This window comes from Cebidichthys violaceus, unplaced genomic scaffold (genome assembly GCF_023349555.1).
Source record: "Cebidichthys violaceus isolate CVI_PGR_0920_01 unplaced genomic scaffold, fCebVio1.0.p SCAF_12, whole genome shotgun sequence".
Taxonomy (NCBI): Eukaryota; Metazoa; Chordata; class Actinopteri; order Perciformes; family Stichaeidae; genus Cebidichthys; species Cebidichthys violaceus.
This window is the reverse complement of record NW_027176285.1, coordinates 1,899,055-1,926,803: the sequence shown is the minus strand read 5'-3', so window position 1 is coordinate 1,926,803 and position 27,749 is coordinate 1,899,055. Positions and strand designations below refer to the sequence as shown.

General features: G+C 43.9%; 1 protein-coding gene across 1 annotated transcript; it reads right to left on the bottom strand.

The window, feature by feature from the left end:
• LOC137868617 (transmembrane protein 132D-like) lies at nucleotides 1-26,180 on the bottom strand. The gene is made up of 10 exons (XM_068705495.1): nucleotides 25,600-26,180; nucleotides 21,179-22,106; nucleotides 16,454-16,600; nucleotides 13,455-13,626; nucleotides 11,006-11,149; nucleotides 8,693-8,901; nucleotides 5,437-5,617; nucleotides 5,190-5,303; nucleotides 4,871-5,062; nucleotides 1-2,425 (listed from the first exon to the last, which is right to left on the bottom strand). Exons 1-10 carry the CDS (start codon nucleotides 25,667-25,669, stop codon nucleotides 923-925), a joined length of 3,660 nt encoding a protein of 1,219 aa, XP_068561596.1. The 5' UTR covers nucleotides 25,670-26,180; the 3' UTR covers nucleotides 1-922.
• Between the last annotated feature and the right edge of the window lie 1,569 nt (nucleotides 26,181-27,749).

Below are 27,749 nucleotides of genomic sequence, written 5' to 3'. Positions count from 1 at the left end.
TACAAAAGGCATTGTCATTTTTCATTCACACATGAAAAATCTTACGGTTGAATAAGTATTGCTCTGTCAGGAGAGCAAGATTATAAATTTATTTTTTTTACAGATTGTAGAAGCAGGCCCCCAGGAGAAGCCTGGAGACCAAGGTAAATTTGTTAAAAAATTCCGAAACAATGTCCACTTCCAATGCGGCAAGAGACTATCTTTGCATAACATGCATTTGATTTGAATAACTATCCGGTGACGACTGCAGTGACAGAGTGCTCCAAATAACCTGATAAATGTTGCATATTCTCTGACAAATTGCACAGACTCTTCAGGTATTCTCTGGAGGAATCCGAGAAAAAAAGTACAAAAAGTTGGAAAGGAACAGAATTACTAGAAATAATCCCTACCGAACTGCATTTAGCCCGGCAACTAGCAATATCTGGAGCAGTTTCTACGGGGCAACAGAATTGCACACAGGAGATGAAAATCCATTTGTCTTGAGTTGGGAATGTATAAAAAGGTAATAGTATAGATCTATTTATATTTACAACAGCACATATTTTTCAAATACAAGAATCTTTCATTTTGAGGATAAAATCAAGCTTTAAATCTTTAAAAAAAAAAAAGGACCAAAGTATCTCTTATGTTGCTCTTCATGGGTACATGGTTACGTAATGTATTTACAGGCTTTCACTGAGCACATAGTTTAATATAAAAAGTCCTTTATCTAGTCTCAATAAATGCAGCCTCTAAAGTGATTTATCTTTTATCAAAAAACAAAAACAAAAGCCAGCTTCTTTTCTTTTAGACAACACCAGAACTTGCTGTGTATGTCACTCTTTTATTCTCTCTCTCCCTCTTACTCACTCATACTCGTACTCTCACACACACACACACACACACACACACACACACACACACACACACACACACACACTCACTGGGGCTCTCCTAGAGGTTTGACTACAGGCCACGGCATGTCGGGTAAAGCTGACTGGGGCTCGGCAGGGACCTGGTGTTGCAGAGTCTGCTGGTTGGCCCAGTTTAAGTCCACGCCGTTCTTCTTCAGCGCAGCCAAGTGCTTGATGTCCAGCGTGGTGAAGGTGGTGAACTGGACCTGGTTCCGCTTGCTGGTGGGGGAATGAAGCGGCTCGCTGCGGTGTGGCCTGGCCAGCAAGGTGGCTGAACGGTTCGCCATGGGGTCCATCGCCTTTCCCTGAAACTGCTGCTGCAGGGAGCTGTTCCTGCTGCGGCCCAGGGTGGCGGTTCTTTCGGGGACCGAGGGGGCGCTCACGGTGGGCAGGGCGCCCTCCATGCTGCGGTGGCCGATCGAGTCCATGGAATGATGGGACTCCAGAGAGCGGTGAGCCTCGCGTTTGAGTGTGGACACTTGAGCCGGGGCACCTGGGGCGGAAGTGCTGTCACTGCTGCTTCCCAGCCACACCCAGTCGTGCTTGTGGTCCTTCGGGTCGCCCATGGGTAACGGGCCTGTCTGTATGGGCGTCTTTTGATTACGGAAACAGAGTTTATACGAAGCGCAGTTGAGCAAAAAAGCAAAGATAGCAATACAGGAGACCCCAACCAAGGCATATATGCCGATTTCCATGTCCGACATGGCTCTGAATGTCCGAATGAGGTCGCTCTCAATTACTTTCGGGGTTTTAGATTTAGGAGGCTCCTTCTTGGGTGTCACTTCTGCTTTAGGAATGTCTTCGTTAGTGGGTGAATTGGGGCTGTCAAGCATGTTTCCATAGCTCCTCTTCTGCCCCTCCCCTTCAATAACTAAACCCACCGTGGCATCTTTAGGCGTGGCAGTGCTCAGTGGCGTCTTTAAGCTTGTTTTGCTCATAGTTGTTGTGGTAGTTGTGGGAATGACAGTATATGTGTTACTCCTTGTAGCTCTGGTCGTGGTTCCAATCCTCACGACGTACGGCTGCGCGGGTTTCGTTGAAAGCGCGGTTGGGGCGGTAGTTTCCGGCGGGGTGGACTCTCGCTGGTCGGGCGCTGTGCTCCTGAACAGCCATTTGTCCTCATCTGTGACGGCGCGCTGTGTCGTTTTGAGCTCTCCTACTAATTCCAATGCACCGCCATCAAAACCTTTACTTCCGTCAGCGCCGACCTCATTACCGCCACCCCCTCCTGCTACGACTCTGCTGCTACTCTGGAAGTTGATCCTGAGGAGGCCCGTGCCCACTGCCAACTTGCTCTTCCTCTTGGACTTCTGACATTCCTCACAGATCCTCAGCTCCACTCTCACCAGCGCCCCCTGGCCTCCACCTTCACCTTGCGCCACTAGAAATGTGGACTGCGGGGTGCGGCGTACCGTGGCCACCCCCTCGTCTGGGGTAGAGACTGTCAGAGAGTAGACGCTGCGGTCGAACAGCTCCAGCGGAACGACTGCGCCATCGCTGAACTGAACCCAACAGCTGACCACTGCTTCCTGAAAGTAAGACAGAAAGAACCTGGTAATCGGGTAGAAAAACAGTTCAGAACACAGCAAATCAGTATTCTCCCTCCGCCTTCAGTAAGAGCTACATTCCCATGATTGTTAATAGCACTAAATTGCCTATGCTAATCTCTTTATGATTACACTCAGTAAGGGCGCTATTGTTCCATAGATTATAGTCCTATGAAGTCAGGGTTTGAACTATAATTTACCCAAACTGAATAAAGAGAGGATAATGGAAGTCCTTTAAACAAGAACAAAAAAAAAATACAGCGACAAGGGTCATGTTAAGAGCCAATCCAATCACATTAATACACAATGACCCATTTCCTGTTGCTCATGTGAGCCACTGGGTCGCCGTAGACCTAACCTATTTTTTTTTGGGGGGGGTTTGAACACATCATGAATCGCCCTGAGCAGATCATTAACAGCTTGTCATCACAGACACAATTGGCTGGTCTTCTGCCCTGGCATGGTTCCAATAGTTTGTTATTGACAGGCGCAGAGCAGCCACAGCCACAGTGTACTGTGGGTAAAGTGAGCTGTCTGCCTCTGGCGCTCTCTCACACGGCACGGTAACCACAGATGATGGTCAGGGCTGTGAGCATATTGAGTTCACATGTTTAGAATGCAAAGAGAAAACACAATATGATATAATATGATGACACCCTTGAGGTGGTTGTTGTGTAAATCTGCTCTGTGGCGGCAGTGGTAACTCAAATCCTCTCTGTAGGAGCCCATTATATCTGTGCAGGAAAACAAACATTTGGGAGACGTGAATAGCAAACTATTCATAGAAGTCTGAAGTGTCATTTGAAGAGCCGACTCACAGAGGCTTTACAATAAAGTTGTTTTGAATGACAGTATTGTGGTGCATATACTGCTTCTGCTCCCTGTGCCGGAACAACTCACCAGAACATTCTTAAATTAATTTTCTTTCTGCTTTTGACCCTTGAAATTTTGAATACCATCTTGGTGCAAGAGTCATTAATCCAACTCATTTAAATGTTTCAAAATGTAATGAGTAACACTGCTGCCTAAATGCCAAATTTTGCCTCCAGTGACAAAAAGTATTTTACTTCCTTTATTCAGTGTCGCCACATTTCTCTCTCTCAAACACCTCTCTGCCCTGTCCCTCCGTCCAGATATTATGTCCTGTCATCCACCAAATGTAGAGTTTAGATTCTCACCAACCTCCTCTGTGAACAACAGGTCCTCTCACTTTTCTATTCACAACTTCTTTATTCTGGTATACCCTTACCCTGACAATAAAATGTGTCACTGAACGTAGAAATGCTGTCCCTACAGATGTCTTGACAAATATTTGATGGGGTTATAGCTCAAACTACAAAATCCAAATCGATTAATAAGAGTTAACCACACCTGCAATTTAGGCAATTCCTTTGGCTTCAGCCAGACTATGATTAAGTGCTAAATCCTAAATCCAAACACTAAGATCAATACTTTAAGTTGTATGTACAAGGTTTGATTTGTATGCAGGAAAAGATTTGTTTTAAATCTGCTAACAGTGCAAGATGCATGTTGGTCTTACAACGCAGGTCTGTGGGGGTGTTGATGTTATTTATGGTGTTTATTATACATGCATCTGTGACCGTCTGTGCTGGTAATGAAAGGAGGAAGATTGTCAGTGGATGACACTCGTCGAATGCCAGCGGGGCTTGCTTGTTAAATGCAAGAAAACAAGAAAAAAGGAGATGATTTAAGACTCAAGACATAGGCAACCGCATAGCTATAGTGGTGCTGTAGCAGATCACTATGGGAGGGAAATAGCTTGCTTATTCAAAATAATTACACTAATAATGCAGTCAAAAACCTTTGATATTTAATCACAGCCTATACTGTAGCAATCTCAATTCAGCTCGTGTTTCCGCTGTTATGTAAGCAAGCACTCAGATGAAGCAACGTCTATGAATTTCAAAAGAAGTGTCACAAAGCGAGAGAGTTGGCGGCGAAAGGAACGTTGACGTTGTTCACTGTATTCTGTTAAATCTTTGAATGCATTTAATGGCATGTTTTGATTGTTATCTTCCCATGCTGCCTTTTTCAAATCTACAGATTTTGTACAAAACAAATGTCTTGTTCTGCATCACGTGACACATCTAGAAATCTACTGTCACTGTTTCAACATCTGAATTAAAGATTTACTCTTAATCACAAAATAACCCCTCAATATGCAAACGCACTTTCATAATCGCACGTTGAATCCATAACTTATCGTTACATGCATGACTCACTGCTTTTGTTTATTTCCTGTGCCATCTGATTTCCACACTCTGTTGAACGCACCTTCACATTTTATGCGGCGAGGCTAAAACCGAGTGAAACTGTAAAACGGAAAAGAGACGAGCATCCTCGCAAACAGCTGAGCTCTGCCCCACAGCTTTATGCTTTGTGTGCTACAATTTTCCAGTTACTTACCTGTTTGAGCTGCGTGATCGTCTCCCGGGCGGTTGCCGTGGCAACGATGGCCCTGTTGCTCCCCGGGCTGAGCTGCAGGGACAGAGAGAGTCCAGAAACCAACTGCACCCCCAGCTCCGTCACGCTCACTTTATCATCCAGAACCCTGACGCTCCTCTCGGCCAGGACCGATGATGTCAGAGGGGAGAGCACCTGCAACGAGGAGAAGCTCGTCCAAACTGCAGATGGATATTCATGACCATCATGCACTGCACCTGCTAGAACACCCCCCCCCCACACACACACACACACACACACATACACACGAGCCATGGCTCACCTGTACGGCAGTAGTGCCCACAGCCCGTCCCTGCAGCACCACCCCATCCTGCACTCTGGCTACATCAGGATCTGCCACTTTTAGAGAAGACCGAACAAGACTGGTCACATCCACCTGTCAATCAAAAGAGAGAAAAACGTTGATGGTATTAAATCCATAGCCAAAGCTACTATGTATGGTCTGACAGTAAAGGCTGGACCTGAATGCTGCTAAGTGCAGCTTCGTTCGGACTGTTACATGTTTTTACCTGCCAGTCAGGACCCAGGAAGTACTCAACAGGCTCCGCCCCAGTAAGCGGGTCAGGCGGCACCTCATTGTCGGCCTGAGCTGTGAATGGCGTTAGCACCCTGAGTGTAGAGTGCTGGTACTGCAGCATGCAGCCCCTGCCCTTCCTCATCTCCTCCTCTTCTTCGCTGTCCCACGTCGACCTGACACACAAAGGTAATCGGACACATGACGCATGTGAAGCCACAGTCAGGTGGTTAGCTTAGCACAGCATTGCATAAAGACTTGAAGCAGGGGGCAACAGCCAGCACCTCTGAAGCTCACAAATGAACATGTTATATATTCATATTCTAACAACACAAGAACCAAAGTGCATTAATGAAAGAGCTAACCCCCTGCTGACTGCAGCTTCATATTTAGTGACATGAAAGCGATCCCGAATTTCTTCACGGGAGCAAATAAGTGTTTCCAAACAGCTGAGCTATACCTTTCATAACAAAACTATGAATAACGCGCTATTGCATGCTTTGTGTACTACACAATTATTTACAGATATGTAGATATTTCTTCAAGCTTCAACAAAATAACTGAACTATTGACTAAAATATACCGAGACTAAAAATACGCAAACTACGAATGTTGATCTCTCCTTATTTAAATAATAAATGACTATAAAATCATGCAGTTCATCTGTAACGTGAACTCCTAAATGGTGTTTCTAGTTGCCAGCAGAGAGACTTTAGATGCAATACTGGAGACCAGCAGCGAGGCACAAAACAGTTGCAGAATTACTTCTCAATGAATACAGGTTGAATTTACCAGGATCCAACCGACGACCGGTTTGTTTGTGGGTGATAGAGGTTAAGCTGTGAACCATCCTCAAACCCCTCAGCAATAATCATTCTGTATAATTATGGTGAGCACAGCTGGCCTGCCCAGCACTACACCACAGGTGTGCTGGAGGGCTGATGGGTATGCTTTCATACTGCAGGCAGGAAGCTACTGTCAGGCACTACAGTCCAAATAAACATCATTATTATATAGCCTAAGGTCAGAGCTTTACATGTGATGGAGATGCTGCTTGAATTAAATAAGCGTGACTCAACACCAGCAAAGTAAGTCTTTCCTCCATCCTTCTTCCAACTCATGTAGGTTAATAATACGTTACCATGTTTCCACCTGCAGGAATAAACCGCGCTATTTCAAGTCAACTCTCTCTCTCTATATATATATATATATATGTAATTTTAATTGTCTTTGATTCCAAGTACAAATCTTTCAAATATTAGCATTCATAGTATCAGCAATTTACTTAATTGCATTTTTGTACTTCTTGTCTCTTTGCCATGGTTACTCAACTACATTACTTCTTGATGACCCTTGAGCCATTAAATGGTCGATGCCAGGCAGCTCATATGATGTGCTATTGTTAGTTTTAATCAAACTCGTTTTGTGTTAACTGATTACAAGTGTTTATTTCAATCAATCTTGAAACCGACAGAGATGAAATAAAAGTGAAAACTTTCCTGCAAATCATAAGGTTTTACAGCCTGATGGTACCCACACAAAGAGAGGAAGAAGGCAAAGCCGGAGTGAGGATGTTTCACGAATCCACAGTTTCAAAGCAAACAGCAGTTAGCCCAAAGTTTAATACCAGTCTAGTATGTCGCTACTAATGACACAGAAATCCCACTTTGCTTCTCTGCCACAAAGAATGCACATGTCCGACACTGCAGTAACACAGCAAGCACTACGCCGAAAATTCAGCACATTGAGCCGAGACCGGCCGTCACAATAGCCATAGAAATGTCACATTCCCAGTATTGTTTGTGGGTATTGAATGTTATGGGAAATGAAAGCCTCAAAGAGTTTTTACCCTGGAGAAAAAAAAACGCCCATCAGTCGACCACCAACATTAGTATCGAGTGAAAAATAACGACTTTACTGTAAGTATTGAGTGAAATTCCACTAACCTTTGTCTCGAGGGCAACTGTGTTGTGTCCTAGCCACTAATGCACCAAACACTGCATTTACAGTAGACAGACAGATATTAGAAACACACCTCTCTACGTGCTGTTTTCCAATTCAATATCACCACTAACTGCAGACTCAGAAAACAGCTGAAGACACGTCTCTGAAACTGTGTCTGATTATTTGAACTTCACAAAGACGCAACGAGGCTGATGCATGGCTAACTCAGTACATGTCACGGCAGCTGATGCTGTCTCCGTTTAAATATCTCCACAGGGTCAACTGCATAACCAAACTCTTCTATGAAGACAGCACAATGGAAACGCGTCCAAAATACACTTCAGGTGAATCAGCCAAGCAGAGTGCAGCCTGAGGTGAAAGGAGAGAGGTGGGGGGGGGGGGGGGGGGGGAGGGGGGAGGACCTGTCAAACCAAGATGGAAATACAGTACAACATTTACAAGAGACGGGTCCGAAAATATAGAAACAGATTTTTTCAGTTCTAGTTATGACATTTCCTGTCATAACTGGAAATGGTCTCTAGCAACCCTTTCCTGGGTGCGGGTCTATCTGCACAATATCCATTACTTACATGAAAATGCCACATAAAACACATTTAAGCTGACCAAACATAACGGCAAACATACAAAAAATGTATTCATTATTGCTGCAAATTCTTACATTTAGCCCTTTTGGTGTGGATTTAAGTCAGACGACTGAAGTAATTAGTCAAAATTGTTGTATAGCTTTAGTAGCCTTGTTATTGTGTGTTAAAATCAATAAACAGGACATGTCTAACGTTAGCTATCCGTCATTGATCTGATCTGTATCCTCATGCAAAGGTTTGCATCATATCTTACAAAAAAGTAATTCCTCATTTTTGAGAGTTCACGGGTTGTCCAGCGACACGCGTCAATGTCCTCTTGTTGTGTGCATACAGTCTTTTCAAAATAAACTTACGTCTTCACTAGAAACAACTTGCTTATGTTTATGCCACAAAACTGCTTGGTGTGATTCAGGAAAAGATCGTGGTTTGGAATAAAATAACTGTGGAAGTAGCATTACTGAAGTACGCAAAACAAATATCTTTAAACCTGGTCCCCCCCCCCCCCCCCCCCCCCAATGCCTACTATACCTGTTTCTAGAGTATAATACAGTATAATAGCACGGTGCTGCGTCTTTGCTTTCAAGTAACAGTTTGAAATGATTCTTTTTCTCATGGCACCCTCACAATCACGCTAACAGGAGCTCTAGGAATTACAGATGTATAGCAACACAACTGTTTGACACACAACTGGGCCGGCCTTACCTCCTGCTGCCTGTAATAACAGGGACTCGCCAGCCTTTGATCTGGCTGAGCTCGGCGTCGGCCACATCAATTAGCAAAGGCAGACGGGGCATCCACACGCTCATCTCCAGCTGGGCGCTCAGGAAACCGTAAGTGAAGTTGAGCATCACCCTGCTCCTCCCCGTTGTCTCCTTCCCGTTTACATACACGTATTCACATCGCTTTGACACCTGGATAAGGCAGAGGGGGAAAAAAAAGAGAGAAAGAGGAAAGGCGAATGAGGCAATGTCCCGGGTTTGAATCTGGTCCGAGAACTTCGACTGGCCATCTGACTGTCTGTCATCAACAAACATCACGATAGAAGGCAAGGAAGCCATTTCAAAAAGCCCAGAGTCACTTTAGAATCACTGGACTAGAGTTGGGACTGAACTGTCGTCTAGTGATTTCACTGGATTCAACTTTCTCCAGACAAACACCAGAGGAGGGTTTTTCCGCGCAAAGCCCTGTGGAAAATTAATGAGAAAGTTTTAATGTGAACTGACAAGGAGAGGAGAGGCTGAACAGAGGCGCCAATGCAAATGAGCTAAAACCTCACAAACACACATTTTATACACTTTGTACAACTTCCAAAGTCTGGCCAGCGTTTCTCTATATGTCATGTAAATTCACAACCAAGGGGTCTCTATGAAACCGCCGCGGAATATAAACTACATCTGCCGTATGACTGTTGCTGTAGTGCTGTGCGGTAGGCGGGAGCGTTGCAGTTCCCCCACCAGTGAGAGCAATGAGGTGAGACACAGCAGTTGGTGTGTTTTATTTAAGATTGGAGGCCTATCTCCATTGCCGCCTCACTTATCTTAACAAACCAGTGGCTCCACAGCGGTAATTGGAGAGCGCTAGACTGGAGAGCGGAGTGCAGCACAGGAGAGAGGGAGGTGAGTAAGGGGAGGCGGAAAAAAGGGAGGGAAAAAAAAGCAGAGGGAGGAATGACTTCCGAGGGAAGTCAACATGAACTCCTGTGGAAATCTTAAGAGGGAGCAGTCTGTGAAGCCTTTTTCCCATCATGCCACCTGGTGTGAACCGAAAATCTCCGATGTCTCCAGTGCCACCACATATAGTGTCGACGGACAGAAAATAAATTCTGTAATCTCTTAAATCATGGGGTTTTTTTTCAGCTTAGAACTGACAAAGGTACAGATTCAGGGGTTGGTGGAGACCAAATCAGAGATAAAAGCAGAGTGGATATTGAACTTACATTTAACAGATGGCCGTCTGCTAAATGTGCAAACAGGCAGCTGTTTGCTTGATCCACATAACAATTTCATAATGTTATAATATGTTAATATGTCAGCTTGTTTGTTGGCCCCCGAGTGGGCAAGAAAAAAATCAATATATGTTTCTTTAAAGAGGTCAAACACGCAACCACACAACGATTTTGCTCTTTCCACTACACACAACCACATCCTATGCTAGCTAAACGTAAGAGTTCAATCTTTACCGAATTCATCTGGCCGGTAGCTTTGCTCTAAGAGGGGTCAATGACAGCAGGGAGAGTAAGAGACTATTCAGAGATACAATAATAACTGGATTAAGTTCCTCTACTGATACAGAAAATCGTTACAAACACAATCTCCCTATTTTGGCTCTTTCTCACTCTCTAAAGCTCACACACTTAAGCACACCGCCTCCGCTGCTGCGTCGTCTAATGGAAAATCATATAATTCCTTTTCTTCTTCTCTGGTATTCTGTTCTCCGTCTCCCTCTGTTTGCTCCTACTGTCCCAGTAACATAGATCCATTACATGAAGGTCAAACCACTGTGCTTGTGGACTGAGTGCTGGGATCATGGGCTCAGTCTCCAGTGCCATATGGGAGAGCCTGCTTTTATCCACAATGCTTTGACACACACACACACACACACACACACACACACACACAGACTAGAGCTGGACCTGTTGAGTGTGATAGCATAGTGAAATCGAATGTCTTGGGAGTTATACATAATTATTTTTGTCTGTTTTCGTCATAAAAAAAGTTACATTTTGTATTATCTGTACATACTGTTGAGTGTGCATGAACACTACTTAAGATTAAACCGATGCACTAAAGTGAAACTCTGTTGAAAAGTCTTGTACTAAATATCTCTCGCCAATTCCAGCAGTGCAATTGCTCTAAAGCAAGAACAAGGAATTTTCTGAGCCTGATCGCAGACGCTAAAGCTCTGTATTTTTCCATGAGTGCAGACATGAAGCAAATACATTTACAAGCAACACAGAAATGATCACAGTGAGTATTTCAATCCCGGTTGATCGAGCGTGTGGGTGAAATGGTTTACCTTGAGCACATCCTCCTCTGTGGACCTACAGCTGGTGTAGTTGGTCACATCTGTGACGGAGCCATCGGCCTCAACAGCCAGAGTTCTCACAGGCACCGACACCGCTTCACCCGTCAGCACAGCCGTATTCAAGATATCAGAGTTCTGTGCAGAGCGGAGGGCAACGTTAATTAGAACAGGACAAACTTGTGGATGCATTGTTATATGTTTCAGTGTAGTTTGAAGGTTAAAGGCTGATATTAATTTCCTCTACATCTTCTTCATAATATAGTCTTGGATGTAATTATGTTGAAGGTGTATTATACCTTTGTGAGGAGCTACTGCCTGAGGCCCATAGGCGACCAGCAATTGAGCTAAGCTACAGGTGAACTTGAGCTTTATTCTGAATCAGCACTTCAAACTGCACATAGAGACTTTTTGCGGTGCGGTATCAGTACTTTTAACGACCATCACTACTCGTATGGGGGCAGGGAGGACAGGCGGAGAGTGCTACTGTAGCAGGACTAACAGAGATTAAAACACTCGCAAGGATCACAAACTCGATTCGGCCAGATGGGCTGGAAAAAAAAAAAAGAATCTCTCTGTGATGATATTATACAGCGCATGTACTGTCTCTCACAAACTCACACACCTGGAAGCAAATAAATCCTCAGCTGCGTCGTTTTATTCGTATCGTAAATAACCCTGAAAAAAAAATCATTTTCCCCACCTTGTGCATCTTTAATCAATGTTTAGCAGCAGCTTAGCTCTCATACATCAAGCCTGATGTAGCGTTATTCTTACACTTCAACATGGATTTACAACTACTTTGCAGTTTACACGATCTCTGATAAGGTCTTCTAAATCTATTATAGGTGAGGCAGGGTGAGTGTCTGTGTAAGGAGCTCTGGGTCATCAGCAGGTTGTTGTTTTTTTTCTTCCTCCTGATGCATGTGGATAAGACAACACTTGGCAGATGTTGCCCGGCGGCTTCATATTCTGAACTCTTGTTGGCTTGACAGCTGCTGACCGCAATTCACAAAAGGACATGCTCTAGTTCAGACCGCGACACTGACCCAAACATAAGCCACTGCATGGTGGGCATAGACGCCAACATCAGCGCTTGTAGCGCCTAACAGGAGAGACGTCGACTTCCGATGTTCTCCGCTGGCTCCCTGGTAATCTGCCTCAGAGTGATCAAGTAGTTCAGCTCTGTTTTTAAATCTTTTTCTTCTTCTCTGAAAACAGTGTTATCTTTACACTCAGCGGTAAGCCTTGGTATTGTGCATCCATTCATTCCTGCGTTTACTTGTTCATTAAGTGAGTCTAAGGGCTAAATCCTTTATAGGGTTATATAAAAGGGATAAACGGTTCATTAACATGGGAAGAACATGCAAACCCTACAAAGAAAGGTCGGAAAGTCAAACACACAGCCTGCTTTGCTGCGAGGCAAAATCCACCATGCACTTCCTTCACTTTCCTTCCATACGGTGACGGATTGCAATAAATGTAAATAAATTGAATTTGTTCTGCTATAAACATAAAGCTACAACGACTTTACTTCAGAGAAAAAGCCTACGTGTGAAATAAGTCTATTCGCTCCACAGTTAGGGGAGAGAAATGTTTGTTCTTTTCTTCACGTGAACGCTGTAAGTGACAGAGATGAAAACATATTTGCCGATGTATTGTTTGATTCATGTTGATTGTTGCACCATGAAATAGCCTACTGAATCTCCTGTCAAAGACAGACACGCACGTACTGTAGCTTTCTGACGGTTGCATTCAAATGCAAAGGTTTCCGAGAAAAAGGAAACACAGCAGCGGGGAATCAGTCCGAGGCATCAAAAGAAATGGCTGCGCATCATTGATAATAAAAAATGTCTTTGCAAACGGGCCAGAGGTGATTTGAAACGTATCGAGTGAATTTGAAACGGAGGAAAAATGATTGGTAACATTAGCTAATAATGGGGTATTGTTGGTATTCTCTTTAAAAACAACAATTAACTGTAGGACCAGAATGAACTAGAGTCTAGTCAGATAAAACCACGCAAATGAGGGGACATTTCTTTAAGGAGGGCGATGATGTCTCGTCCTGATGGACAAAGACTGAAATATCTGTACGACTGACGGACGCAACACTTTCCTCTACATCCAGGAGACCATTGACCCTTAAACTAACTTAAAACTGTGAATTTATGATCGTCTCATCTTGTTTTACGCGTCGAGGGAGTCATCAGGAAGTGGAGTGCATGAAATTCAACCTGTGGCAAAGCCAAGTGACCCGGGGTCTATAACTAACAGATTCTCTCCATCCTTTGCACACTTTGCAGGGCCTCCTTCTTCCTCGAACATCAGGATCGATAAGATCGCAATAGATCATTTACTGCGCACCCTGCAGGTACTGCAGTGTTTCCTTGTTGTAAGTCAGTACTTTTAACACCACAGAAATAAATACAGATATTGTACTCACCATCACCAGAGGTGCCAGCCCCACATAGTCTCTCCGAGTTGTGTAGATCCGCATTATGCCCACATCTTTGACGTTCCCTGGCAACTCCAGACGCCAGGAGATCGTCTGACTCTCAGCCTGCTCGGAAACATCTTTTGGCACAAAGTCCAGTTGTAAAACTTCCAGAAGACCCCTGTTTAGAGATAGCATTTTAAAATACCAGTTAAAGCAAGCCATGGCAACCTTTGCGGAAAGACGGAAAAATACAGCCACAAGTGGCTCATTAGGGGAACATGGCGAATGCTAAAACATAGTACAACAGTAGCAGAAGTACATTTTTATCACATTTACCATTAATTCAGACTTATATGTAACAAAATCATAGCTATGTATTTCAGGAAAATACTATATGAAAACTTAACCCAAATGGAATTTCAAGGATTTTCAAGGGTTTGACTGTGGAGAGTAATGAAACATGAACTACGAGCTTTATTTTGAGGATTATTTTTGTTAAATTACTAGAAGCGATGCAGTTAAATAACCAAGACAAGCAGAGGTGACATTTGAATCAGTTAGGATCTGAGATGAGCTGTTATCTCTCTCTCTCGTGTGCCATGGGGAAGAAATGTGGATATTTTTTAAGAGACTGCCTCCGAAAATTGAAAAGAATTATTTTGGAAAAACAAACTGTAGAGTTTAAACCGAAAGCCAGCGCAAAACACAAGGGGTCTCATTTCCATCAGCTGATGGAAGAGTGAGGTGAGAGTGTGGAAGGAAGATTAAGTGAGCCGGCAGAGACTTGAGCCATTTGAGTATTCTGGTCAAAGGATTGTCAAAGAAAAGGCATGTGATGTTATTTGATGCTGGAGAGAGTACCTGCCAGTAGGAACAGATCAAAGGGGAGAAAGCGCAGAATGTGAATGGAGCTGTGGCACTTTGAAGTGGAGCAAAACTTTGCATAAAGCAAAACAATGAACCTCTACAGTACATGGTTAATAAAACTCACATTTAAAAAAAAAAAAAAAGTCATAAATATTGAAATATAAAAAATATAAAAAACATGCAGAAATACTGACGCTCTATCTAAAGGAACTCGAGGAGTTTGCTCGTGTGCATCCATGTGCTTTGGACTGCGTGGTTAGAGATTAAAAGTCCTGGCCGCCGATATTATAAAATCAAAAAAATCATCTATTATGGAGTGTGAAAGTCGAGCTGATGCTCCAGGCAGTAGACTCGCAATTCAAGCCGAGTTCAATTAGGATGTTCCTCTTCTCTTGATGGCGACATCCTCCTGCTGCTCACAGAGGCTCAGCGAGACCACGGCGAAGCTCCACGAAGAGGAAGCTTCCGCCGAGTCATTTCACTGACGGCCAAACAAACCTCACGCTTTTAAAAAGGAGAAGTTTGGGAAATGTGCTCATTCGCTTCGTTAAGAAGACTTACTAATCTAACTCTTGCCAAGAAAGCAAATAAATGTCCCAAAATGTCTTTGACAACCAGCATAGAGTGGTGATGATCAAGAGACCAGGGGCAAATGTACCTTAAAGCATGTTAAATTAAAGAGTTCCACACTAAGTCCAATTGTCTGCTAAATTTGTCGTCTTCTTGTATTTTCTTCAATAAAATCTGAATCTGATTTTAAAAATGATTGAAATGATTCACACAGAAAACACTGCGAGAGTGTGCATGAGAGCCAGACCGAGAAACACAGAAGGGGTTAATGTCCTTATTTCCTGGAAATCCATCTATTAGGGGGGATTTTAAACCCCTGGACGTATCATCACTTCAAAGCACAGTGGAAGGAGTACGTGTGTGTGTGTGTGTGTGTGTGTGTGTGTGTGTGTGTGTGTGTGTTTCCTGGTGGGGGCTCAGCAGAAGGGACACACAACTTGGAATATCTCTCCTTCCTAATCTCCCCTTCTGAACGTGCAAGCGCTTAAGCCTGGATAACGTAGCCGTGATTATGAATGATTACGCGTAAGTGGGTCGGGCGGACGGCGGCCTGTGTGTGTGTGTGTGTGTGTGTGTGGGCGGGAGGTTGCTGGGCAGAGGTGGCTGTCGGTGTGTGCCACCACCACCACCACCACCACCACCACCACCAGCGTCTGGCAAAACTGTTGAAAATAACTGGTGTGTATCAGTCAAATCATGCAGGGGAAGTGTTATATTCATTTACAATAAAGTCAATAGAGGTAGAAGAACTCAATTACACTTTATTTTAGTGATCATCCCCATCCTACAGAATTAGGATGATCACTAATGGGAACAGGAATTTAGGAAGGAAGGAAGTTCCAAATTAACCAAATAATTTAATGATATCAGATAGGATAAGACATATAGATATTATATTTTAGGAAAATATAATCAAAATCAAAAGGAACTCAGTCAACTGAGTTTTTCCAGATTTGCGAACAGGAAGCTAATTATCCATCTTTTATTTTTGAACATGGCTGCATCTCATTAACCTCTTCAGTGCATCCTAATGAAAACTGAACACAGCTGACAATTCAAACAACACAAATAACTACTCTCGACTGTTTATATGTTGCTTTGGATTCATTCCTCCCGATGTTTTTACAGTGTTCCTGCTCCTGCGGGTTCACTGTAATATTCTGCGGATTTTAAAAAACATGTAGACTGTCAGTCCTTACGGAAGAACTCCTTCACAGAAAAGGGTCTGCAAAAAGCAAAAGACGGTTTGCATTTTTTTAAAATGCATTTCTTCTAATGCTGATTTTTGGAGAGGTGCACGGTTACTCTCTTACCTCTGCTGACAAAAGCAAGTCTTCTACATGAGAGCTGATGCAGTGACACAGTCTCTTTACATCGCTGTGGCCAAGAACAGACATTATTACTTTTCCTGTAAAATGTAACATTGAAGATCTGTTTTCTGTTTTTTTCACGAGAACTGATTGATTTCCTTTATGGTAGCAGCGTTGATATCTCAGAAAATAAAGAGAATGAGAGATAATAACAATCTTTTTTTTTTTTGTCATGGGTGGAGAAAGTACAGGACTGACCTCTTTGCGGTGACAGCAACCTTCCTCTGGCAGACAACGGAGACGGTGTTGGGAGTCGCTTCTCTGCCGGGCTTCACTACGATGTCCCACAGCGCTGAGTCACTGGGCCGCGCCGCACTGAATGACAAGCCCGCTTTTACTGTGGCCCTGCAGTGAACACATAAATAAATAAACAAATAAGGACATGATCCAGTTAGTGCAAAGCGTGAACGTTACTCACGACACGTCTCATTAAAGTTAGCTTCATGTGGTGTTCTTAGTTTCTATGGAGTTTATGATTCTTTTAATACAAACAAAGGTTTCAATATATTGTGCAAGATGAGCTGTACAACAGAGTATAATAATGCTCCAACGTTGAACAGAAATACTTGAATTATTGCCTTGTATAATGTATGCGTAATGCATGCGTGTGTGTTTTGCGTGTGCTAGTTTACGCTTTTAGTCGTTCGTGTTGTGCCTAACGAGGTGAGTCTCCGACAGACTGACGTGTCGGCGGCTGCCGTCGGACTGAGAATTTACTGAGAATTTGACTGAGAAGTATTTATTCCCATTAGCCCTGAGGACAACTGGGAATCAGTTAATCACATGTCTGATTCAGACACAAACGTCACTCTGCTAGGAGAGATAGAGGGCTTATTATAAGTAATGTGAATGGACCAGACAGTCCAGAAGGTCCAACAATCACCAAGCCTTTGTGGGTTGTTGTTTTTTTTTAAAGCAGATGTCTCTCCGCTAAATCATTGCGTCAAATATCATTGGACAGGGTCATAGAGCAGTTATCTAAGTATTAGGCTCAAAAGTGAATTGAGGGACACGAAACGCGTCTGTTCCAAGTTTAAAATGCAATGAATCACTAATCTGCACTCACACAGACACCCGGCTACAGGGGGTGTTGGGGGGGGGTGTTTCCAAAACAGGCCAATTTCCTCATGGCTGGGATTCAACGAGGTGCTGGAAATGTTCCAGAGGGAATTCAGCTCATGCTCACTCATGAGCATCACTCAGCACCCGCGGTTCTGTCGGCAGGATATTCACGCTGAGAATAATTTTTCAAAAACCCTCAACCTCGACAACGTGGCGCATTAGGTTTGCAAAGTGTGAATGCCGCTTGATTGAAGTCGCTGAAACAATCTGGAGGAGACGTGCGGCTTCGATGTGACAACGGGTAGACGGCGGCCATGAGAGGATGCACGTTGTCAGAATAAGACCAAAAAGAAAAAGAAAAAGTAAACACATTCAAGATGCCATTAAAACTTAGCCACTTTTCCCAAATATTGACACCGGGAAGGACGGATTTAAACTTGTATTGTGTCTACCACACATTCTGTTCCCGCCATCAGCGTGTTCAGACACAAATATAGGATTTACTAGAAGTCTCAGTTTTCTACTTTCTAGCAGCGGCCCTCTAGCCCATCCACTTCATGGTGGTATATTAAATAAATACACCACAAACAAAAACTCAAAACGACAACAATTTACGAGGAAATGATTGTAGAAACGCTTTTTTTTCACACAATTTGCTGCGCAGTGACGGTTTACCTGCTGTGTTACAGCAGTCGATCTGTCTCCGCGTCTGTTTCAACAACCTGTAGCTCGTCATCGCAGCAGCGAAACGGTGTCCAAATAGCTGAATCACATTCAGAGAGACACTTCTGCTCCTGCTGCAGTACCGGTCAGTACGCACGCCCTCATGTTCAGCACAAACTTACAAATGCTGATTTGTAATCAAACAGCAACCAGACTGATCAATAACCATTGAGACAGGGTCAAGGTCAGAGCGGGTTGACAGACAAAACACAGGATGCGAGCGCGCACACACACACACACACACACACACACACACACACACACACACACACACACACAGACACACACACACACACACACAGACACACAGACACACACACACACACACAATTGGTCGGTCCTTGAAGCAAATTGACACGCTCACATTTCAACAAATGCTGGATCTACTTGTGCAGAGATCATTTTCAAGATTGAAAAATCTTGCAGCCCAAGGCCAAATTTCCACGTTACGTTTTAATTTACAATTTCAATGATGTAGATTTGTAAAACAAATCTAACTGAAAAAACCTGAGACTTCAATTTGAATTCAAAAATGTTCGAACTGTTGTTTTGTTCACTCCTAATATTTATGTATTTTTCTCATATCACGATCCTACCGAACTACCTCCATCCGTTGACTCTTTTTCTCGCTGCTTGTCCAGCTCAGCGTCACAGTGACTACAGCACCTGATGACCATCCTTCCCCGGGGCACAAACCTCTTCAACATGCTCCTGTAGAGTGTGGAGGAGCAGTAACTCAATGCCAGAATCTTCCTGGATCACTGAGTTTCTCGCCCTCAAGGAGACAAGATACTCCCCGCGGAGAAACCTCATTTCGGCCACTTCTGTGCTCGCTCTTTGTCTTTGTCAGTCACTACCCAGAGTTCATGACCACAGGTGCGGGGGAGGAGGGCAGCAGAATGGATATCGACCGGTAAAGATAACGACTCTTCAGTGCTGTTTTACCAAACTCTGTCAATCTCTCTTTCTTTAAGACGGTGAAAGCTGGAGCGACTCTGCTCTTTGCCTATTCATTTATGAGCATTCATGCAGGAAAGGTCTGTGGACATTGCATTTTGTTTTTCTCTCAGATATTCTGCTGATATGGCGACGCTGTATATTTTTAATATCTGATGTTACTCCCGCTGTTCTTTTTTTTACCTGAATGCGAGAGCACGCAATGTCTGCTATTCAGTCCGATGACATTTTTCATAATTCCATGTGATGGCAATTTTGAAAATAGATGATTTTTTATCAACAAATGTTGTGTTTACAAGCTGCCTGTGCGCTTAACAGGTGCATAGGATGGCCTTGCAAACCAAACACACACACACACACGCACATATCTACATGGTTAATCCTGGCAGTCGGCCCAGATCATCTCAACCCGAAAGGGTTAACCTCTTGATTCATTTTCAATCAGAGAGGCAGATTATCTGGCCTAACCCTGCTGGAGTGGACTCAATCTTGGGCCAAAGAGTGAAGTAGAGCAGGGATTTCTCCCAGGAGGAATCAATCACTTTGCCAAGCTCCTCACTGCTAGCCTTCACTCGGACTTAACCGCTGGACTCAGTCCCCTCTTCTTGTCCAATCTCATTCCGGATGTGGCAGTAGGTCAGAAATACACGGACTGAAATCACTGACCTGACTGGAGGGACTTCTTGGTGCGGTCAGTGAGTCAGAGTTTGGGGAGTCAGGTGGAGGGGCTGTAAATCCTTCCAAACAGTCATCAAAACAACGGCAGATGTTGAAGGGTCGGCGTCTCTCTCTCTACCAAAATCTTTATTTCACGTAGCTTCAACAATGTCAGCGGAGCCGCATTCAGGTCACTGGGTTTTACGTGTTTGTGTCTGTGGATGGCTAGTGTGATCCACGAGAAGGGGTTGACTGACACACAGCCACAGGTTTAACTACGTGCCACTGTGGATTAATACGCATATCTTCACATTGCTCTCCATTTGCCTGCATATCCCGACCGCAGATTACTGCAGGGGTTGGTGTGTTGTTTGCAGCATGATATCACTAAATCATGGGATTAAGAGAAAAATGCGTCTTGCGTTTAAAAAAAAAAAAAAAACAACCATTAAGCTGAGTAAAGACTGGAAACGCAAACCTAACTGCAATGGCTTTACATGTTACTGATCTGAAGCATTCTGATAAAAAACTATTTTTTACTCCACTTAGTGATGTGCATCAAAAGGCAGCAAGTAGAAACTTTGAGACAGATTGAACTGCTGGTGTCGGTGCGTCAGGGCTGCTTTTATATTGACTTCACTTTTACCCACAGGAGTGAGGGAGATGTTAGTTATTTGTTTTCCTGCACCATTAAATAGATGCATTATTTATGAAGTCAAATACCCAGAGAACCTTGTTGAAACGTTAGTGGGATGTTGAGATATGGAAACCGGTGAATCATTTGCCAATTATTTCCCTGTTTATGGAAGAGTGCTCTCCATAACTCCCCCACTAACTGAGAAGTTGAAGTAGACAGGATAGAACATGTCAGTAATTTATGAAGCCAGCGAAACTGGCAAACAACACAAGTCATGTTGGCGCTCAAGCATTTTAGTGAATGGCCTTGATGGCGAGCCCCCATCAGTATCCAAGTGCCTTAAGTAACCATTTAAATGCATGGAGCTTATCGTTCATGAAGACACTCAAATATACTGTTCATCATGGAGATTCAACTTGGTTTCAGTCTCTTTTTCTGCTTCATATGTTTCAATTAAATTTTATGTGACTCCTCCTAAACTCTTGGCCTCTGCAGACTCAGCAACATAGTTGATTAATTTTAATGTTTTCCGGGAATGACATCTTAAGCCAAACCCTCTCTAGCTTTCTCTAGTTATGTACTGTACGGCCAAAATGTGACAGTGTGTAATGTGGACACCCTGGTTCAGTATGATATTAGGTGGTTCTTTACCAAAGCGGCAGGTACAGGCTTTTGCACTCTGTGGCTTACAAACTAGCTACTTAGCTATCCAAATCTGGCGACATCGTCACCGCAATGCATGCAAAACAACCGGCAGAATTCATTTTAAGTGGGTACACCCCCCCCCCCCCACCCCTGTGAAACCGCAACTCAGTAAACAAGCATATTGTCCACAGTGTCAAACAATTCCGTTAAGGCCTGATAAAGAAAGAGTGAAGATCTCTCACCTGAGAGTAAAGGTTTCCAGGGTAGATGTGCTCGCCAGGAAGACATAGAAAGTTGCAACGTCTGTGGCCTTCAGGGGCTTGGAAGAGGTCTGGATCACCAAGGCACCTCCCAGTCTCAGTCGAAAATAGGTGGGGTTCCCTGGCAGGGTTTTGAGCAGATTGACACTTCCTATTCGCCTCATCGGTGTCCCTGATCCCCCAGAGTCTCTGCCTCTTCCTACTCCTACACGTTGCAGGCTGTCCTGCGGGTTACACTGGCCCGTCCGATCCCTCCGACTCTGGAAGTAGACCTCCACTAGGTTCCCCTGAAGCCCCTTAATTCCTTCCGTTCTTCCTGCTTCGCTGCTAGAGCTGCCTGATCGGCTGCCTGAGCTGAACCAGGCCGGTTCTGGCCGAAGCTGTGCCACACAGAATCCACCCGGGAACACCAGGCATGCCCCGCGAACTTCCCTCGTCTCCCAGAAGGCGTAAGCAGTCACACAGTGAGCTCTGTCCTTTGCCTTGGCTCCGGCGCTTTTCCTGCCATTGTCGTCTTCAGACCCCACCTTCTCTTGCCCAACAGCGATGTCATTTTCCGTGGGCATGTGGAAGAGAATCTTGACAACAGGGGATGAGGAACGAACCTTGCGGACCAGAATGACAGGCAGGATCCTGCGCCCGCTGAGGAGGAGGTCTGGAGGAATCGGGGCATCCACACTCAGGGGGCGGTATGAAGCGTTGACAGCTGGCTGGAGGAGCCCGGCGCCTTTACCAGTAATGAGAAAAGTCTGAGTCTGAGCCTTCAGGCTGGAGTTCCTGGATGACTCTGGACTTTCCTGCCTCAGTAACACATGATCCAAATTGAGGACCTGAAAGTTGACGGTGGGATAGACTGGCGATGGTTTGGAGGATATCCCAATGTCCACAGCAACCTTCTGACTTTCAGCGACTGGGAGGAGAGAATTTGCAAAGAGAAATTAGCGCATTAACTACTCTACCGCTGCTTAAACTCAACATTTCAGTGTTCGGGTTTTGAAATCTGCTTTTAAGATACATACAGTTGCCACTCACAAAATCAGCCAGTTACTTTAAATAAGAGCGCGTGATGAGGACGGCAGGTAGACGAAGGGTTGACAAAAGGATCACAGCTGGAGAAACACAGCAAAGGGTCGAGTTGGGTTCAACAGGGATCAAGAAAGGTCGGTATGGGTAGGTGGGTCATCTGGAGGAGCCTAGGGGCGGTGAAACCAAGGAAAGTGGGCGTGACTCATTTCCCCCACATAGTTGCTGCACTGGAAAAAAGGAGAGCAAAGGAAAACACACAAAGTGTTCATGGTGGAGACAAACAGGAGAGCGAGGGGTTTGTCATGAAAAGGATTGGCCTTTGATAGTGAGTGCATCCTAAAGCGGGGCTAGGAGATGAACACGTACGGACAAAAATAACTCTAAAGGTAATTACTGCAACATTAAATCATTAATTCATGGGACCATCATAGCCGCTGTGTGACGAAGAACATGAAGGGATTTCTTTTTCTTTTTTCTTAACAGTTTTACGCCGAGCACATTTTTGATCACACTATCCCCGTCTCTTAAAGTTAAAGAGACTATTTAAATGGACCAAAGCAAAGCAGTGCGAAAACCAAACACTCCTCCAAAGCGATTCGCTTCTATAAAGTGCAGATGGAACACTCTAATGATGGCGCTCAACGTAGTTGGACCGATGGTAAAAAAAACACAGTGTTTCCAACGGCATACAAAATAACCAGATGGTAACAACTATAGTAAATCCACAGGTCACACATTAAATGTTCAGCCAAATGACACACTGCTGCTAAATGGCTCAATTTCAGGGAATTAATTCTCCATTGTAGTTATCATTGTGGCACAACAACACAGAGGTACTATGTGTTTAACTCTTATGCGGTATTATGTGTACCAAAGTTACACCCACGCTTCAATAGAAATTAAATGTATCCGCTCTCAACAAACTACTTCTACGTGACGCAATAAAAGGGAATGTCAAACGCGGCGTCTGAGGGGTAAAAAGCCTCGCTTGTAGCTTCCATGAGAGGACTGTTTGTCCCAACAGGAAGCTGCATGTGACAGCTTCCACCCCACTCCTGCCAAAGACCCTCGGTAATTTGTCACCCTCCGTGTTCAAGTGCTTCAGAATTAATGTGCAAATTTGACTTTCTCCACCTCATAAAAATAATTTGTCGGCAAATGTTAAGTCAAGGCAGAACCTCCCCTCCACCCCCAAAATGTCTTACAAGTGATGCATCGTTATTTTCAGATTCTCTAACCATATTTCACGAATGCATCTATATACGTAAAGCAATTTTCTTTCTGAAGGTAAAGGAAAATCTATGAAAAAAATACACACGTCAGAGTTGATATTAAAAATGTCGTATTCATAAACGCACACGGGAAACTGTTCTATCAGACTGACGCCGTTGAAAGAGGCCAAAGAAGATATTGGCAGGCAAACATCACATTTACATGATATCTGCAGAACGCAGGCAAACCAAAAGTAAAATTAAATGCGATACCGAGGTGATCCAATTGTATATGGTTCATGTCCTATCTGCTGCTGGGGCAATGAGAACAAAAAAATGTAATTGTCTAATTTGTAATTTGCCATTTTACGAGACACTACTAAGGACATGACATTTTTCAGACCCTGTAAAATCGGCCCCAGGCCAATGTTCAACTAATTAAATTTTTGTGATGATCCAGATCTGATATTTCCACCTTTAGACGACGACTGACTTTTAGCAATAAACAGGAAATAAAAAGGTAAAACAACATAATCAAAAGGACTTGATTCCAAATCCCAGACAGTTTTATACAGTAATCCATTTAAATTGGGTTTTTTTTAAATGCTGACTTTGGATTTAAATTGGAGAATTAATGTTTGGAAGAGATTTGTGCCTCCTAGTTCATTTTATTGTCAGTATTCTACTCTAACAAGCAGGAAATGGTCTGTATACTTTCAGTTCACTTGTTAAAATTGGACATTAACTGACCCCTGTTATAAAGAACCCCTGCACAGTTATAGATTGGCCGATACTGTCTCAAGGTTGTAATTCCATCTCGATAAGATATATCCTCATGAAGCGGGCCGGTCACGTCTTAAGTCTATACTGCAGGTCAAAGCAATTCATGGAATGAAGAAAACAAAAAGAGGGAAATATGTTGCAGACTGGTTCAAAACAAGTCTGCAACATGTCTGCCTATAAAGTGACTATAAGGACAGGGTTCATAAGTACATACTTACATCAAAAGTAATCCTCACACACTCACATTGCCAGTAAAGAGTAAGATCGCAGTATTTTTAGTGGCGGCCTCTGATCTGAGATCCATAATTAGTTCATCGCTGATATATACGCTGCTGTGCATCAGTGAACTATGTATTGATCAGATATCAATTTGGCGAGTCCTGGCCGGATCCCCTGAAGTATCGTGTGACATCAGAAGAACCGGTTTGAAATAATTGAACTACTTTTGCAAAATGTTAGTCCAGCCTCAGACGGGGTCCCGTCGACACAACAGGCGGCGCATCTGTGACTGGACTGAGCGATAAGGCTGCCATTAATATTCATGGGTCCCATGCAGAGAGGATATCAAAGGCTGAACTCTATCACTTAGACACGAATTAAGAGCACAGCTGCGCTGCAGAGTCTGCAGAAATACAGCGGCCCCAGACACAACGTATGGATGATGAAGCGTGCACACAGAGATGTCATGTGCAGATGTAAGCGCAGGAATCTCAGAAAGTAGTATTACGCATGATATCGGTATCACAGAGAGACAGAGAGCTTACTGTGACTTCGTAGCTCCCAATGCAGGTTATCTTTAAACAACCAGAGAAACAGCTGTGCAGCCACAGCTCCAGGCCTCTTTAATCCCACAGATGAGGCTTCCTGATGCACACTGAGAGCATGCTGTCACTTTCATTTACACACAGGGACGATGAAATGGACAGAGGTAGTAACCACAAAATCATCAACACAGGAGAACTCAACCCTCTGTCCTCATAAAGCCAGTCGCCTGAACACATTTGAATAGTTTTAAGATCCCAATGTGACATTTTTGTTCTAAACCGGTTCTATATTTTCGAGGCACTTCTCCTCCTAATGCACACAGTAAGTCATAGTCTTTTGGTGGGCCTACTTAATTAAAGTCTGTGCTAAAGAAACAGCAGCACACTGTCCTAGTTTGTGCATATGTGAGATTAAACCAAAACTTCAATAAAGGGGGACAATAAAGAACATCTTGTAAAACATATTTGCTTATTTCATCTCCATTAACGTTCCCACTGTCAACACAGCTGGAGCCTGAGGCTACTTCCAACCTAGTTATATCTATATATGTGTTAAAAACGTTCCAACACACATGAGCATCAGATGAATGAAATCAAAGAGTCCATCGTAGATTCTCACCTTTAACAACAGTAAGAACCGCCACAGCGACGACTGGGAACAATGAGCGGAGGGGAAAGTTGAGCATCATTTCAGCAGAGTCGCAGGTTCTGCTGCGTTCCCTCGGTGCGCACCTATAGTTGCGCTTTGGTGACTGTCTGCGGTCGGTTGGAAGAAAAAAGAAAAAAAGACGCTGGAAGCAAATCACTAGATTGCCCGATGTCGGTAGAGCTACTTCCTCTGACTGTGGAAAAACTAAAATCCTTGTTTACTTCCTTATCCGCACAGAGCTTCGTCTCGGTGCATCTGGAATAGTTTTGGGGATATGTTTGTATCTTCTTCTGGTTCCTCTGTATGATGAGAGGGATGATTTCCTCCGGGAGCACACGGCTCGAGCTGGCACGGCAGGACAGCAACAGGCACGGCTATTCCCATGATAGAAATGGGTAAACATGTGCCCTCTCTCAGATTAACGGGACCACGTGGGTTATTGCCGGTAGGGGAAGAGCCGCGAGCAAATTAAATGCACATGAGGTCAAGGGGATCAGTGTTTCTCCACGACTCATTTAATGAAGGGCGAGAACACATAGACTCTTTCTTTTTCTTTCCTTTTGTAACTGTATTTAAAGTACATGTTGAAATGCACAGATGTTAATATCACTCTAAGTAGGCCCTTTGTATTGATTGCGATGTGCCAGTTATTGCGTGGGGGGGGGGGGGGGGGGGGGGGGGGGGGGGGAGAAAAAAAAGTTAAGTGCAGGTTTTGCCAGCTGCCAGCTGCATATTCCCAGTCGACAGCATCAGATGGGATCATATTGCGTAGGACGGAGCAGATGGATACAGGCACGATAGCTAAAACCTGTGCGGTGTCACAGCACACCATACATTTGGCAACACGGTACAAAGGAGCAGCAAACACTCCGTTTACTCCACTTCAGTCTTGTGCGTCCTCAGCAACATAAAGTTGATTATCAGCGATTTGAGACAACCTCACGTGTCCAGTCCACAATTCAAACAAAGAAAAGTTGAATTATATATCTTCTTCTTTTCTGAGCTACATCAGGCCTTCAGGCCACATTTAACATCTTAACAATTTGGTTAATTACGGTTTTTTTTTCTCTCTCTCTCTCTCTCTCTCTCTCTCTCTCTCTCTCTCTCTCTCTCTCTCTTTATGTGTATCACTTCATCTGCCTTGACCTAAAATCTCTTACTCACTCATTATAACGAGGTGCGTTGAGCATCGGCGTGAGTTCCAAGCCTGAACTCATGCCTGAAACAGCGTGCTGTCTCGTTGGATGTGCCCTACAACCAGGGAAACAATGATGTGGGGCTGTGCAGTTTAAGCACCATGGCATCCATCCACATCGGACTAAGTGCTGACATCAGATTTATGTTAAAGAACACCTAGTGTTTAATGAGCTCGGTCGGACTAGTGTTCACTCCTCCACTCTCTAATATCCCACTGAATACCTGTTCACTGAAACAAATGTGCTTTACTGGCAGAATACGCCTGCCAGCGAAACCCACTGTGCCCACTGCCTCAATGCCTGTTTTATTACAAGGTGGCACCAGTGCCAAGGTGACAGCAATATGCATGCAGGCATCATTTGGCAAATAAACATGTTCTCTGCTGCCAGTAGAGGCTGATTAGAATAAATATGTGCCTTAGGGAGACATTTAGGCATCTCTAAATGCCAATAAAACTTTGAAGAACTACTGGAGTCTGTATTATCTCAGGGGTGGGACTTGATTTTTCTGTACATATTGCTCTAGTGTTTACAGTGCAGGGTTAGCACATTTGGAAGCCACTGAGCTTTAATTTGAGCAGGTTGTCTGTGGTTTTGGCTGGATGAGGTTATTAAAGCCGACAGTGGCAGAGGCCACCGACTATTGAGTCTGGGAACGTCTCCAGATCTCAGTTGTTGTTCCAGACATGCAACCTGCTGCTGGTGCTATTAGACATGACAGAGAGATGGTCCGATGCACTGCGTCTGACTCCAACACTCCACATAAAGTTTCTGGTGGTCATTTGATGCGGAGCCAAATGAGTAAAGGCCTAAATCCCTGTAGAATTGTTTCTTCTATAACATGAAGCAGTGCTTCATTGAGCTTTTGAAACTGATAGACTGCAGGAGAAAAGACTTCAGTGACAACTGGTCCGAGCGAAAGCT

Coding starts and splice junctions, on each gene's coding strand:
- LOC137868617 (XM_068705495.1), bottom strand. CDS start 25,669: ATGATGCTCAACTTTCCCCTCCGCTCATTGTTCCCAGTCGTCGCTGTG. Junction 22,107..25,599: donor GGTTCTTACTGTTGTTAAAG/GTGAGAATCTAC, acceptor CTCTCCTCCCAG/TCGCTGAAAGTCAGAAGGTT. Junction 11,150..13,454: donor GGCTGGCACCTCTGGTGATG/GTGAGTACAATA, acceptor CGCTCTGCACAG/AACTCTGATATCTTGAATAC.